Source organism: Leuciscus leuciscus, assembly GCF_965113295.1.
Source record: "Leuciscus leuciscus genome assembly, chromosome: 18".
NCBI classification, from domain to species: Eukaryota; Metazoa; Chordata; class Actinopteri; order Cypriniformes; family Leuciscidae; genus Leuciscus; species Leuciscus leuciscus.
This window is the reverse complement of record NC_138742.1, coordinates 21,046,387-21,060,773: the sequence shown is the minus strand read 5'-3', so window position 1 is coordinate 21,060,773 and position 14,387 is coordinate 21,046,387. Positions and strand designations below refer to the sequence as shown.

General features: G+C 35.5%; 1 protein-coding gene across 2 annotated transcripts; it reads right to left on the bottom strand.

The window, feature by feature from the left end:
• Positions 1 to 1,042: 1,042 nt before the first annotated feature.
• hck (HCK proto-oncogene, Src family tyrosine kinase) lies at positions 1,043 to 13,442 on the bottom strand. Of its 2 annotated transcripts, XM_082144359.1 has the most exons (14): positions 13,253 to 13,442; positions 9,673 to 9,797; positions 8,695 to 8,734; positions 8,382 to 8,478; positions 8,210 to 8,305; positions 7,709 to 7,812; positions 7,435 to 7,584; positions 7,111 to 7,263; positions 5,216 to 5,398; positions 5,039 to 5,115; positions 3,869 to 4,022; positions 3,640 to 3,771; positions 2,049 to 2,252; positions 1,043 to 1,998 (listed from the first exon to the last, which is right to left on the bottom strand). In XM_082144359.1, exons 2-13 carry the CDS (start codon positions 9,787 to 9,789, stop codon positions 2,050 to 2,052), a joined length of 1,506 nt encoding a protein of 501 aa, XP_082000485.1. In that variant the 5' UTR covers positions 9,790 to 9,797; positions 13,253 to 13,442; the 3' UTR covers positions 1,043 to 1,998; position 2,049. The 2 variants fall into 2 exon arrangements, with proteins under 2 accessions (XP_082000485.1, XP_082000484.1); XM_082144358.1 differs by having other exon boundaries at positions 1,043 to 2,252.
• Between the last annotated feature and the right edge of the window lie 945 nt (positions 13,443 to 14,387).

The following is a 14,387-nucleotide window of genomic DNA, read 5'->3' as shown; positions in this document are numbered from 1 at the left end:
TTGGTTTCTGACGTCAACCCGATTTTCATTTTCAACCACACTACAACGTCTGTCCAATGTTGGAGATCAACGTCAATCTGACATTGGATTCTGACATAAACCTGATTTTAATTTTCAGCGTTGGGTTTGGTTTTCTAAATGCGAATTTTGTCACTTTTTTGCACACTAGCTTATAGATAACAGTAAGGTTAACATAGCTATTCATACTAAAAGCCAAAAAACTTTAAATAGGGCAATATTTGAGGGAACAGCCATTTGGGTGTCCGAAACCATTGTGGACGTTATTGAGTGACTTATTCAATCTCGCATTCAATCCCACTACTGGAACTGTGTTCTAGAAATAAATGTGATATTGATATAAGTGCAGGCATAGATTCAGAGGCATAAGGTACTGAAAGTATTACACACAACAATGCAACAATAAAAAAATAAAATAAATGCATTGACATTTACTTTTTACTTTTGATACTTAAGTAAAAACGAGTACTTCTGTACTTTTACTTAAGTAAAAATAGGTCTTTACAACTTTTACTTGTAACGGAGTAATATTTGACCAGTAGTATCTGTACTTTCACTCAAGTAAGGAAGTTGTGTACTTCGTCCACCTCTGAGCAATAGCAATGAATGGATCATAGACACTCCAATTTCCTGCCAATTTCCAATTCTGATAATTATTAATTATGCATCATAGAAAGTTTCTCCCCCCAGTTACAATAGACCTTGTGTGGAGATAATTATGCTTAGAATATTTGCAAAATGTAGGTTTTTGTGAGTCAGCAACATACTAATACCTTTCTGTAAAGCTGCTTTGAAACAATATGTATTGTGAAAAGCGCTATACAAATAAATTTGAATTGAATTGCATTAATAAATACGCTCATTAAACTTAAGTAATGTGCTGATGTGTGGAAAACTCTTAAATTAATAGTTATGTCTTAATGTGATTTTCCATGGTCTTGTAAACTTTAATAAATGCAACAATAAAATAATTTAACAATTTTGTAGAGCTATTATGAGACTAAATGAGATTTCCCCTCTGTGCCAGACTCAAAATGAAATACATTTATTTGTTTTGTGTACTAATTGTAACAACATGTACAAAAATAGAAACAGGATTATTGTGCTTTTTTTTTATATAGGGAACTCTGCAGAAGACTTTACATCAGGGAAAAGTGTATTGAAACTCTGCATAATCAGCTCTTTTTTTTTCTTTCACAAATTAGATTAATGTTAATGAAGCCACAAATGAAGTGCCTCAATGCGCTTGCATGAAAACATAATGAAATAAAAGGATGTCACATTTCCTTTACTATTATTGCACAAAAGTTCAAACAAATATCAACAAAACCGAAGACGTGAAAGCAAGACACATATCAAACATTAAATAGAATAGCTTCAGGCTTGTAAAAGTACCAAAGAAACCAAAAAATCTAAAAAAAAACAAGCATAATTTACAAATGCATACAATCACAATACACATAGACCTTTAATACAATTTCAAACTGTACTTTTTAAATCAAAACTAAAGAGATATTCATAACTACCTTAGGCATAGATGTTTTTCTAAAATGTTTGGAGCAATGATTCAAATTTATTATATACAATTTATTTTAATGCTCTTAATGTGTATTCCCAATGGCATAAACATATAGTTTTAAAAATACATCTGACATAAGGTTTTTACAAATAATTCAGGAAAATGGTTTTATATTAAAATGATAAATTCATATAACTTTTGTTGTGCAACACTCAGAGTAAGGCAAAGGGCTCTGCATGATAGGAATACAACTGCTATATTGAGATTTTGAAATTATATTCATTTACACATCATTAAATAACACATTATAACATTCCACATTTGATTTCACTACATATGTATAAAGTCAACGGGTTGGGAGGGATATATACGTGTACATTTCTTTGAAAGCTCCTGATACGAGGGATTTATGCAAGATGTAATGTCAAAGTGTGTGTGTGTGTGTGTGTGTGTGTGTGTGTGTGTGTGTGTGTGTGTGTGTGTGTGTGTGTGTGTGTGTGTGTGTGTGTGTCTCAAGGCTGCTGCTGATACTGGCTCTCAGTGGCCGTGTAAAAGTCCTCCAGTACACTCTGCAGGTACTCAAAGGTGGGCCTGTCCTCCGGCTTGTTCTTCCAGCACTCCAGCATGATGTCGTAGAGCTCCTGAGGGCAGGAGTCCAGACGCTGCATACGGTATCCTCTCTCCAGAGCACGGATCACCTCTGGATTTGTCATACCTGAACACACCGTAAACAAGTAAATGAGTTTGCTAAGTTTCTAGCATCTGTTGTTACCAGAAAGGTTTTCTCCCCTAAATTGTACTTTTAAAATAGTTATTTCTGGAATTTCAAGGAATTATACTTTCTCACTTCAAGACCATAGCTAACTAATATTATCGCACAACACCATATTATTGGTCTTGTGCAGAAAATAAATTATTTTGAATTAAAAAAAAAGGTAGAATATTGAGTTTGACAATGCCAAAATAAGGGTATCCATATAATGAAATATGATAAAGACGGAATCGTACTTCTGTTTGAACCAGGTGGTCATAAATAGGTCACTTCCTCAAATATGATGACAGTAAAATCAAACTTTTAGAATTAGTTTGAAATGTCACTGTATAACTGAAACTTTGAACAGAACTTTTCTTATTCTATATATTCCAAATGTAGTGATGATGAATGGGGATATGCAGATGAGCAAATATTCCATTAAAAAACAAAGATTTAAAAATACACTGAAAAGTGAAATTCATTAAATACACTACTGTATGTTCAAATGTTTGTGGTCAGAATATTTTATTTTTGAAAGAAATAAATACTTTTATTTAGCAGGGATGACAGTAAAGACTGTTTTCAACATTGATAATAATAATAAATGTTTCTTGAGCATCAAATCATCATATTAGAATGATTTCTGAAGGATCATGTGACACTGAAGACTGGATTAATGATGCTGAAAATTCAGCTTTGCCATCACAAGAATAAATTACATTTTAACATATATTCAAATAAAAAAATATTATTTTAAATTGTAATAATAGTACACAATATTACTGCTTTTATTGTATTTTTGATGTATCAAATAAATGCAGCCATGTTGAGCATAAGAGACTTCTTTCCAAAAAATATTTAAAAAAATCGTGCAGATTTTATTGTAAAGTGAGTTTGTTTCACTCAAATAAAGGTCAATAAACAGTTATATGAACTCAACTGATTACATTAAGCAGAATTTAAACTGATTTAGTTACTAGAATTTGCTAATTAAATGCAAGATATATGTGTAAGCTGATATTTCTAATTAATATTTTCTTTACTAAGTTAAGATTTAGTGATTTTGTAAGTTAAGTCTCGATTTTGAGTAGTTTAATTTAATGTCAAAAATTTAGTTTTTGTGGACTTTTGAGGACAGTACTCAGAAATATTTTATAAACCTAATGATTCAAGGCATTCGGTTTCCTCAAATTATTTGAGTTGAGTTAACTTGAGTTTGCCAGTGTAAAATCAATCAAATAATAGTTCAGGATCCTGTTAACTGTTTAAATAGTAATAATAGGGACACAAAAAGGAGGCACGAATGGCACCATTTCCAGAGAATGAAGCTTTTAGCATGATCACTAACCTGGGTACGGTGTGCGACCATAGCTGATGATTTCAGTGAGCAGAATGCCAAAGGACCACACATCTGATTTAATGGTGAAGGAACCATAGTTTATGGCCTCCGGAGCGGTCCACTTTATAGGGAACTTTGCACCTTAGGTATAAAACCAAACATATTAACGCAACTTCCGCTGGCAATAACCTATATTATGCACGCATTTGTCCACAAGTTACCAACTTATCAGACTAACCTTCTCTGGCAGTGTATTCGTTGTCCTCTATGATACGGGCCAGTCCAAAATCAGCGATTTTACACACTAAACTCTTGTTGACCAGGATGTTGGCAGCACGAAGGTCTCTGTGAATGTAGTTTCTCTGCTCAATGTAAGCCATGCCTTCTGCTGTCTAAAGTCAGGAAAAAAGAACCAGGTTTTAGCTACTTTTAATGTGTATGTACTGAGTTTGTGTCACTGAGAGCAAGAGAACATAGGTTAGTCAGCAACAGGTACGATAAGCTATAATAAGTGTGTGTGTGTGTGTGTGTTCGCGTGTATGTGGGTGTGTGGTCCTGGTAAACCCATATTGTGTCCACAAGGATAGTAATACCCGAAATCTTTGACCTTGTGGGGACATTTTTGGTCCCAATGAGGAAAACAGCTTATGAATCATACAGAATTAAGATTTTTGAAAATGTCAAAATGCAGAAAGTTTTCTGTGATGGGTAGGTTTAGGCTTAGGGAATAGAATATGCAGTTTGTAAAGTGTAAAAGTCATTATGTCTATGGAAAGTCCCCATACAACATGGAAAACAGTGTGTGTGTGTGTGTGTGTGTGTGTGTGTGTGTGTGTGTGTGTGTGTGTGTGTGTGTGTGTGTGTGTGTGTGTGTGTGTGTGTGTGTGTGTGTGTGTGTGTGTGTGTGTGTGTGTGTGTGTGTGTGTCTCTTATCGGCCATTGCAGATTCACATCAGTCTTGTTAAGTGCTTGCAATTCTCTTCCTCTTTCCAACCCTTTTTTTGCAACCATTACACTTGCTTGAATGAAACATCGATGCCAATTCTTATGTCGTACTTCCTCAACCCCAATATTTCTTAGAAATCTTTTAGTATAACTTTCTTATTACCTGATTCTGAATAAATATTTTACAGTTTTAAAGAATCACTTGCACAATAGAGAGAACAAACTGATATCATCTTGGATTAACAGTGACAAAGAGAAAAAGGAATAGATTGTCATGTTAATGACCCTCTCTCACACACACACACCCATGTACACAAATATTACTGTCTGTCGGTTATCAAATTTGAATATTGAAATCTAGTAGGACAAACCTGTCTTCCACAACAAGGGAACATGTGATTCTACAGTATATGGGGGAGGAAAGCACATTCACTGAACAAATGAGACCTTTAAAGCGTCTCACCTGAGCTGAGAAGTCAATTAGCTTGGGCAACTGGAGACGATTCCCTTCATCGCTTTTAATAAAGTCCAGTAAACTGCCTGAAAAACACATGTACGCACAAACAGATAAATAATAAAGATATATAAGGCTATGCAATATGCATTGCACATTGAAGTGGCTAAAGTCACACACACACACCTTTCTCCATGAACTCTGTAATGATGTATATGGGCTCTTCTTTGGTGACCACAGCGTTGAGACGGACCAGTTTGTCGTGCTGGAGGGATTTCATTAAGTTGGCCTCCATGAGGAAAGCTTCCACAGACATACTGCCAGGCTTCATAGTCTTCACTGCCACTTTTGTGTGCTTGTTGTATGTAGCTGAGAAGCAAACAGAGACAGGTTTCACTAGTATTCAGATCAATTTTTTTTTTCAAGTTCAGATCAGGGTTTCAGATCAAGTTTTTTTTTTTTTTTGGTGCAGCTTTTAGGTGTTTTTTCTGAGGTTTGTAATTAATGAAAAAAGAAATTGTTACTTTCTTTTTATTCGTGATTCATATATAGAATACTTACATTTTTATCTAATGTATTTTCTGTTAATAAAGCAATAAGACACCATTGTTTAATGTTTTATTTATAATCTATTTCCAAAATATATTAATAAATAAATAAATGTGATCAAATATGAAAAGACATCAAGTTTGTATTTATTTATAATAAATATTGAACATAAATGAATAAATATTAAATATACTGTAGTTCACATGATAAATGGCACTAATGTATTTTTATTTATTTATAATACGTTATAAAAAGTTAACATATATTAATAAATAATTCATGAAAAAGACACCACAGTGTTTTAATTACTTATAATATATATTAAATATTAATAATATCTTAATAAATATTATAGTAAATATGAATAAAGACACCAATGGAACATTTTCATGTGCATTTAAAAAATATTTACAATAGAATATTAATATATTAAAATAATATAATATTGTAAAGGTTTATATGTACATAGTATTTATTCAAATCTAATATTAATATATTTTAAATAAGAATTATAATAATGTTTTATAATAAACAATTCCTTCACCAAGTAATATAGTTCATTACATAGTGTACATAGTGTAGCAATGTATGAAGCAAGTCACTTTCAAACCAAGCAGCTTTCTGTTGGCCAACGTGGGAATTCACGATACCAACTTGAACATGATGCGAAATCTGTGTGGGGAATTTTTCAGCATTACCGACATTACCGACATAGTTTTCACATTACGTCACATTCTTTAATGAACGCCCACCTGGAGGGCAAAACTAGGCTTTCCTCCATTACCCGCCAGTCATTTTTTCCAGGTTTGTATTAAGAACCAATGATGTAAGACGGTGATATTGGACACCGGGTTTAGTGTACACCTCGTTGATGATGCGTGCTATAGACCAGTGGGCGGATGAACCCAGAATATAAACGCAACAAGCGTTTGTCCATAGAAAACCATTATAAAGAAAACAACCATTTAGCACGTTGCGTTCATATTCTGAGGTGTGAGGTTTGATCTTTTATAGTCACTGTTTTAGTACATTAAAGCACTTTAAAGTGTTTTTTTATAGGCGTTTTAGAATGTCCTGTTGTTTTTAGTGATTGAAATACTGCAGCAGGTGCTGTATATTGATCTCAAGTCCCCAAAACGTGCATTTTGTTCAGATATTTTTGTTTTTCTTCTTTTGAGAGGTGATCTAAATATGTGTGGCTTAAAACGTAGTGTGGATGTTTTGCCCTCCAGGGATCCGCCCCGATCACTTGACTGAAAACTATGAATTGCATGGATTCCTATTGAAATTACTGTATTTCGCCCACGAAATGTCACTGAACAATGGAAAATATGACTGCACATTAACTGTATTAATATAGAATGTGAGTTTATTGGCATTTTACTGCCAAGTCCTAACCATCCATTTTATTCCTGTATTTTACCCTGGTCAAACATAGAAAAGCTATCGGACCCTACTAAACAACCCACGCTGCACGACATCATTTGTTGGAGTAGACAGACACATAAGACTGCAAGCTGTAGGCGTCTTACCCAACCAGACTTCTCCAAACTGGCCTGCTCCCAGACGTTTATCTAGTTTCAGGGACTCCCGTGGGATCTCCCAGGCATCTTTCTCCCAAGGTTTCTGAGGTTTGGGACTCAGACAGGGACTGGTGAGAGATTGGCACAACCCATCGCTCTGCTCTGTAGATGTGAATGTTTGTTAAATGTAAACCAATCGAGTGAACAATCCTTCAAGAAAAAGGTTGATAAAATTCTCACCTAACACTAAAAATAAAAAATGATGTCTATAATCCAATGAAATGTGATATTATGTATGTTACAGTAGTCCACATCTTTGCATTTTGAACTTACTCTTGTAGTGGGCAACCAGATCCTGCAGGGTGTTGAAGGTGATACGTGGGGAGATATAGAAACCGCCATTATCCAGTGTGCGGATCTTATAATGCTTGCAGGTGTCTCCAGATTGAGGATCGCCGTCTTTGACAGACAGAGAGTAGCTTCCTGAGAGGAAGAGGTACATGTGTTTTTAACTGGTGGATCAGCAGCTGAAGTAAACATGTTACCGATATAAGAAAATAACATTGCTAATGTTTTCGAGATTACAGCTTTAACACTCCGGACGTACCCTGGGTGGTCTCACTGTCTCTGATCATAAAGGATCCGTTCTTGTTTCCAGAGGCCATCAGCTGTCTCTCTGCATCCTTTCTGCTGACACCTTTAAAAAACCAGCTGAAGAGGAGAGATTGAGAGAGACTGATTACAGAAGTAAAATTTTTTTTTACAAATTACTAACACCCAACACATTTAGACCTTGTTTTATGAAATGCCATGCCAAACTAATATAACACAAAGTTTCATTTTTAAAAATGAAAGGATCCATACTTTGAAATATTTCCACTATATGAAATGAACGTTTTCTGTTTTAATATATTTTAAAATGTACTTTATTCCTTTAATCACAAAGCATCATTACTCCAGTCTTCAGTGCCACATGATCCTACAGAAATCATTCTAATATGCTTGTTTACTGCATAAGAAACATTCTTATATATATGAATTCTCAAAACAACCTTTACCGTGATATCAATGGCACCACTACAAATGTACACAAACTATATTTACTCACTCTTCAGTTTCCAGAGTATCCTTGGCAACATAGTTACTGGGGATGAAGCCCTCTTGACCACTGCTGAGAGACGCTGCTTTCCACCACTCACCTGACCTAAACACAACAGCCAATGACTCAGTCAATCAAAGAAGCGAGATATGCAATCAGACAGAATAAGAGGCCTACTTACTCCAGAAGGATTCTGAGTCTGTCTCCTTTCTTGAAGCCCAGGTCACCTTCATGCATTGCTTCATAGTCATACAGAGCTATGGCAATGTTTTCCGAAGCTAAAGACAAATGGAATATTCAGCGTGAAAGAGCTGTGATCACACATTCACAACAGTTCTGCTCTTCTCACGTTTATATATCGAGCAGTGAGCCTAGCACGCTTCTTCTAAGGTTAACCACAGTGAGTGTGTATTTTTAATCAATTATTTTTAAATGTTACGCTAATCTAACTTTCTGAATTAAATGTTCTAGAAATCAAAGACACTTTCACTTACTTTCTGTTCCAGGAGTCGCTGGTTTTGGAGGCAATCTGTTCTGTAGATGGAAAAATATGGTGCAGCATTTAAGACACCAAGCTAGACATTTCAGTTCTCTTTTCTGAGTGTAAAAACAGACTCATCTGAGGCAACTTTCCAAACAGAGGGTTATCTGTTCAAACAAATAAACATTTCAAACTCTTTTTATGGTTAATATGCAAATCAGATTGAAGCAGCTAGAAACCATCCAAGTGCAGAGCTACATGATAAATTGAAACATGTAAACACTAAATTTAGGCTATAGCCTGTTAACTGTCTTTTTTTTATCACATATTTTCAATCATCAAATTCATTTGAAATATTCTATATCATTCATAAGCTTAAACACTTAAAATTCATCCTGCAAAAAATGTTTTGCATTTTGCATTGCGATACAATGGAAACAGTATTTTAAAAAGCTTTTAGCGGGCTTAACACGACTTAGTTAGACATTTTAGGGTCCAAATTATTTGTCAAAATATATATTTTGTATAAAATACAAAATGTTTATTGCACTACATTTGCTTTACAGTAAACGTTTTAACCCTTTCGTTTTTGAAGCTGCTTTCACTTCTGCAATTATCTGCTGAAGTTTAAGTTTAAGCTTCTTTAAAAAGAGACCAACCGTTGGTCCGTATTCCAAAGCATTCGTGAATTACAACCATTTAAGTTCATATCTGTGCTCAAAAAGGTGGGTGACAATAATTTAAAAAAAAGAGTTAGGCATGTTATGCAAAGATGATATTGTGCAGCTGTACTTTAGAGATATGTTCACAACACCCTCTCTAAGAAAGTGGAAGTACAGTATGCGACGGCACAAAATATGCTGAAACAACTAATACTGATGGTTTAGCTCATCTCAACTCAGCACTTTTTCCGTAGAAGTCATGATGATCAGGAATTACCCGAATTTTTTTTTTTTTATATAACTGAAAACTCCACAATGCTTCTACTTACATCCTTGTTCCCAGTCGTGGGGTCTTTGGAATAATGTGTTGTCAGGTTGCGGTTGTCATCATTGCCCATTGATTTGCCAATAGGATCCTGGTCCGGTTTGGTCCCCACACAGCCCATGCTGAGGCCTGAAGAGTTCACCACAGAGGACACTAATGCAGGTTTATTCTTGTACATGTAAAAACAAAAGAGCCATTCCGAAATAGAAAACAATATGCAAATCATGGGTTGTTCCCTCCAAAACAACGCCCATTTTTGTTGCTCAGAAAGCATGTATGGTACAGATTATGATGGGAAAATGTCTGTAATGTGCCATACAAGGCTCATTATGTATTAAACATAAAGCCAATAAGCAATATTAGCCTAAGTGGTGAGAATGATACTTCAGATTAGAATTTCCAATGCTAAAGGGACATAATTTGTCATAATCGTCATATGCAATCATACAGTAAGTAGATTGTAGAGACCATCACTGGTCGCTACAATCTAGTTAAGCTTAAGATTATTTTGGGAAATGCAGCCATGACTGATCAAAGTAGTGAAAGTCGAAATAAAAGTCAGTTTCTCGTGCGACTTCCACGTTGTAGGCTGCAGTTCTCACTCGCCTGTGGTTTTGTCATTAACTCGCTTACACATGCACATGCGGAAGCTACTCAGTGGAAACTGTGGTTGGTTGAGGCCTAATGTTCAAAGACGATTTAAATCAGCTAGCCTTAACACCCCAACATATTTCTGAGTAGCAGAACTTAGACATGAGAAATTAACCAACCAAAACGCACAGAACTGCCTCCATCACAAACAGATTTCCAGCTTGGTTGATGGTTGGAAGAAAAAAGCAACTTTTGAATGAGAGGTGAACGGAAAACGCACGTTTCTGAGCTCTTCGGCCTCTTTATGATCGCCAGCTTGCATCTTGAGTCAAACAGCAGCAGCAATGTGCTGTTATAGTGATGTCGGTTTATGTCCTTTCCGGTTTGATAATTAACTCGTGCACCTTCAGTCAGGACACACATGACCTCACACAAAACCACAACCAAAACACCATATTTTATATTAATGGAAAGTTTGTTTGTCCTATAAATAATCAGGATACAGACGTAAATAGTAAAGATGTTATATGAGGGTCATTGTAGCTGAGTTCTGTTGAACACTGAATTGTAATTCATGAACAGCCCAGTAAAGTTTACGCAATTAGTTTAAGAAATGTGTGATGCATTACGAACTTGTTTCCCTTAGCTTGTTCACTCATGTTCTGCTTTCTCTTTATTTGAAGTGATACTTTGGGTTTGTTTTTAATTCCAAATGCTTTTTTAGTCCGACTCTTTAAAAGGGTCAGGGCCCTTGTGACAAAGAAGGGCACTTAATTGTATTGAATGTACTCTTTTAGTGTATTTCAAAGTATATTTTCAAAAAAACTGTACCTGGGATAATATAAGTACACTTATTTTGATGTGTTGACTAAGATACTATATTATTTTAGTACCTTCCATAGTTTTTGTTTTTCCATATGGAAGTCAACAAGGCCCATCTACTGTCTGGTTACCCATATTCTTCAAAATATCTTCTTTTGTGTTCAGCGGAAGAAAGAAATTCATATAGGTTTGGAACAACTTGAGAACAACTTGATTCTGATGACAGAATTTTTATTTTTGGGTGAACTATCCCTAAGGCCTATTCTTTTAACCCTGGTTTCACAGACACGGCTTATAGTCCCAGACTAAAATTTAGTCATTTAGCAGACGCTTTTGTCCAAAGCGACTTACAAATTAGGACTAAATTAAGCGAGTCATTGTGAAGAGGCAAAAACAACGCAAGAAGTGCTCAAAATACAAAGTTCAAGCATTGCTCAGAGTAGCATAAGCCAGATAAGGGTTACTTTTTTTTTAATGAGGTTAAGTGCTCACGGAAGAGATGAGTTTTCAGTTGTCTTTTGAAAGTTGTCAGGGATTCTGCATTTCGGATGAGAATGGGGAGATCATTCCCCCATAAAATGTATGTTTGAGCTGTTTTAACTGAAAGCAACTTGCACTGACATTTCTTAAAATATATCAGTGCCATTGTTTTGTCTCAAGATGCACACCGGTAATGTTTTTTTTCTAAGGCACGTTTATTAAAGCTACTTAATTGTCCTAATTGAACTAAGGCTTAATCCTGGCTTAATCTAAGCCCGGTCTGTGAAACCAGACTTTAAAGTATATTATTTCTGAACTAAACGTATGCTTAAGTGTCCTTCTTTTCACAAGAGGGGTGATAGTTCTTCAGGCCTTTACTCAGTTTGTTTCCCTTTTAACCTGCTTAATTGCTGGCTTAATCACAAGTACATTTCCTTCTTCCGACTCAGGATCCGATAACCGATCATTCCCGGAGGAAATTTTCAGATTTGCCTTTCGACGGTGTCGCCCATTCCATCCAAAGAATGTTTTGTCCCTCAAAGGCCCAGAGCTCAGACGAACCACCTCCACTTATCCCAGAGGAGCGTGAGGAGACTACAGAACTACAGGTCTTTTCATTTAACCACACACATGCAAATTATGAGATATGTCAGTTCCACCTTCCTTCTCATTGTTTTTTGTTTTCTCTACCAGAAACATTGGCTACTGTAGCCTATGTGCAAACTGTCAGAACATACCGCAAGCTTATTTACTTCAGCGGGCAATCAGCAAATAGAGAAATGTCAAATGTAACTGTAAAGAGATTGTTTTTTAGTGTCGTTTTACATGAGGAGATTGATCCTCTGAGGAGGAAGCTAAATATTAAAATGTGTCCTATGATATTAATATGTTCTGTAAAACTATAGTGAACTACGGAAGTAGGCTACCAGTATAACTACTAAAGATAAAGCCTGGTTTTATTTCAAAGAAACATATGGGGGTTCCTCAAACACATGTGACTGCGTTTAAATAAAACATGTAGCCTTATACGAATTTGACAGTTACTGCGTTATACATTAGAAATGAATCCAAATAAAGAATTTAGAAAAAGAATAAACAACAACGATTATTTGATGGCATATAAGTCTGACTGAACCAGATATATCAAAAGAAGAGAAGAGACAGGCATAGGGGCTATTTGCATAAACATAGCCGCCAAGTTAAGACTGTAGCAAAAGTTATATGGCTTTAGTTCTACCTTTCGGATTCAAATGAGACCAATATATTTGTATGTAGCCTAACAGCCGTAAAAAAAATTTGAGACTGCTTGCAACACTAGTCGAAGCAACAGGCCACATATTCTAGTTTACAGAGAAACGGCAAAAACAGTCCGGAAAAGTATCGAGTAGTTTATGACAATCAACATTAAGGAGACATATAATTTCATATTAAATGCCAGGCTATTGGGGCTACTATTTAGCCTAATTTATCTACGTAGAAACCTCGTTAAAAAACATTTTTAAAAACGAAAATGGGAAAAAATTTGCTTCAAAGGAAAGGGTAGCCTATAGACTTTAGAAAAAGTAAATACAAAATAATAAAAAAACAAAAACAAAATAAAGACTTAAATATATATAAATATAATAATAAAATGAAGTAAAATGATTATATATAGGCCTATATATATATGTATATATATGAAGCGAACTCACCACTTCAGTCGCAATCCAGTCTAAAGGTATTTTCTTTATTCACAAAGTTTCTCCAATGAAGAGATGTAGAAAAGAGTCGCTTCACACCGGCTATTCCATCAGTGCTGCGCTTCAGTGTCTCAGTCAGTGAGACTGTCGCGCTGTCACTCACTGTCCGAAAGGAAGTTAGCGGCCGCGCCTCAAATACTACTGAGATGCCTGCGTAGACAACAAGCTTAGGGTATCAGGCGTGTTCCGAGTGAGCTCAAGCTGCTCAACTCATCCATACACACTGAGCTCACCTGACTCATAGCGAGTTTATGTCGGCCGGAATGCTGCTAGCGCCGATTTTAACTAGAATGCTGTCTAGGTAGGGAGCTAAGTGAATATTTAGACACATTCTGTAGTCAGAGGAAATCTGTCATGAATATTCCGCTTCAATATCCGCATGCCCTGTTCACGCAATTGTATTTTGTACAACACTGCGAAACAAGGGGTTTGTGTGTTTATGTGTGTTTGTGTGTGTGTGTGTGTGTGTGTGTGTGTGTGTGTGTGTGTGTGTGTGTGTGTGTGTGTGTGTGTTGCAAAAAAGTTGTTCAAAATCCTCTTGTAATGTCACTGACAAAAACACCCTCAGTAAGCACTATTCACTCGGCCACATATAATTTAAATTCAGGCAGAAATAATAAATTTTACATATGTGATATATATATATATATATATATATATATATATATATATATATATATATATATATATATATATATATATAAATAAATAAATAAAGTGCCATACATTTTATATAATATAATATGAATATGTGTGTGTGTGTGTGTGAGACAGAACAGATATATATATGTGTGTGTGTGTGTGTGTGTGTGTGTGTGTGTGTGTGTGTGTGTGTGTGTGTGTGTGTGTGTGTGTGTGTGTGTGTGTGTAAAATAATAATAATAATTATGTGTGTGTGTGTGTGTGTGTGTGTGTGTGTGTGTGTGTGTGTGTGTGTGTGTCTGTCTGTCTGTCTGTCTGTCTGTCTGTGTGTTTTAAAAAATATATAACGTGGGCAGATTTAGACCATGTTTTCTTGTCAGATCTGTGTGAATCTATTGGTACACAAACAGACAGAGAGATGTATTATTGGATTGGAAATAGAAAC

What these genes read in the sequence shown, in the direction of transcription:
- hck (XM_082144358.1), bottom strand. Translation starts at nt 9,789, where the DNA reads ATGGGCTGTGTGGGGACCAAACCGGACCAGGATCCTATTGGCAAATCA. An exon ending in CCACGACTGGGAACAAGGAT is followed by an intron (nt 8,735 to 9,672) that starts GTAAGTAGAAGC and finishes TTCCATCTACAG; the next exon opens with AACAGATTGCCTCCAAAACC. An exon ending in AGACTCAGAATCCTTCTGGA is followed by an intron (nt 8,306 to 8,381) that starts GTAAGTAGGCCT and finishes TGTTGTGTTTAG; the next exon opens with GTCAGGTGAGTGGTGGAAAG.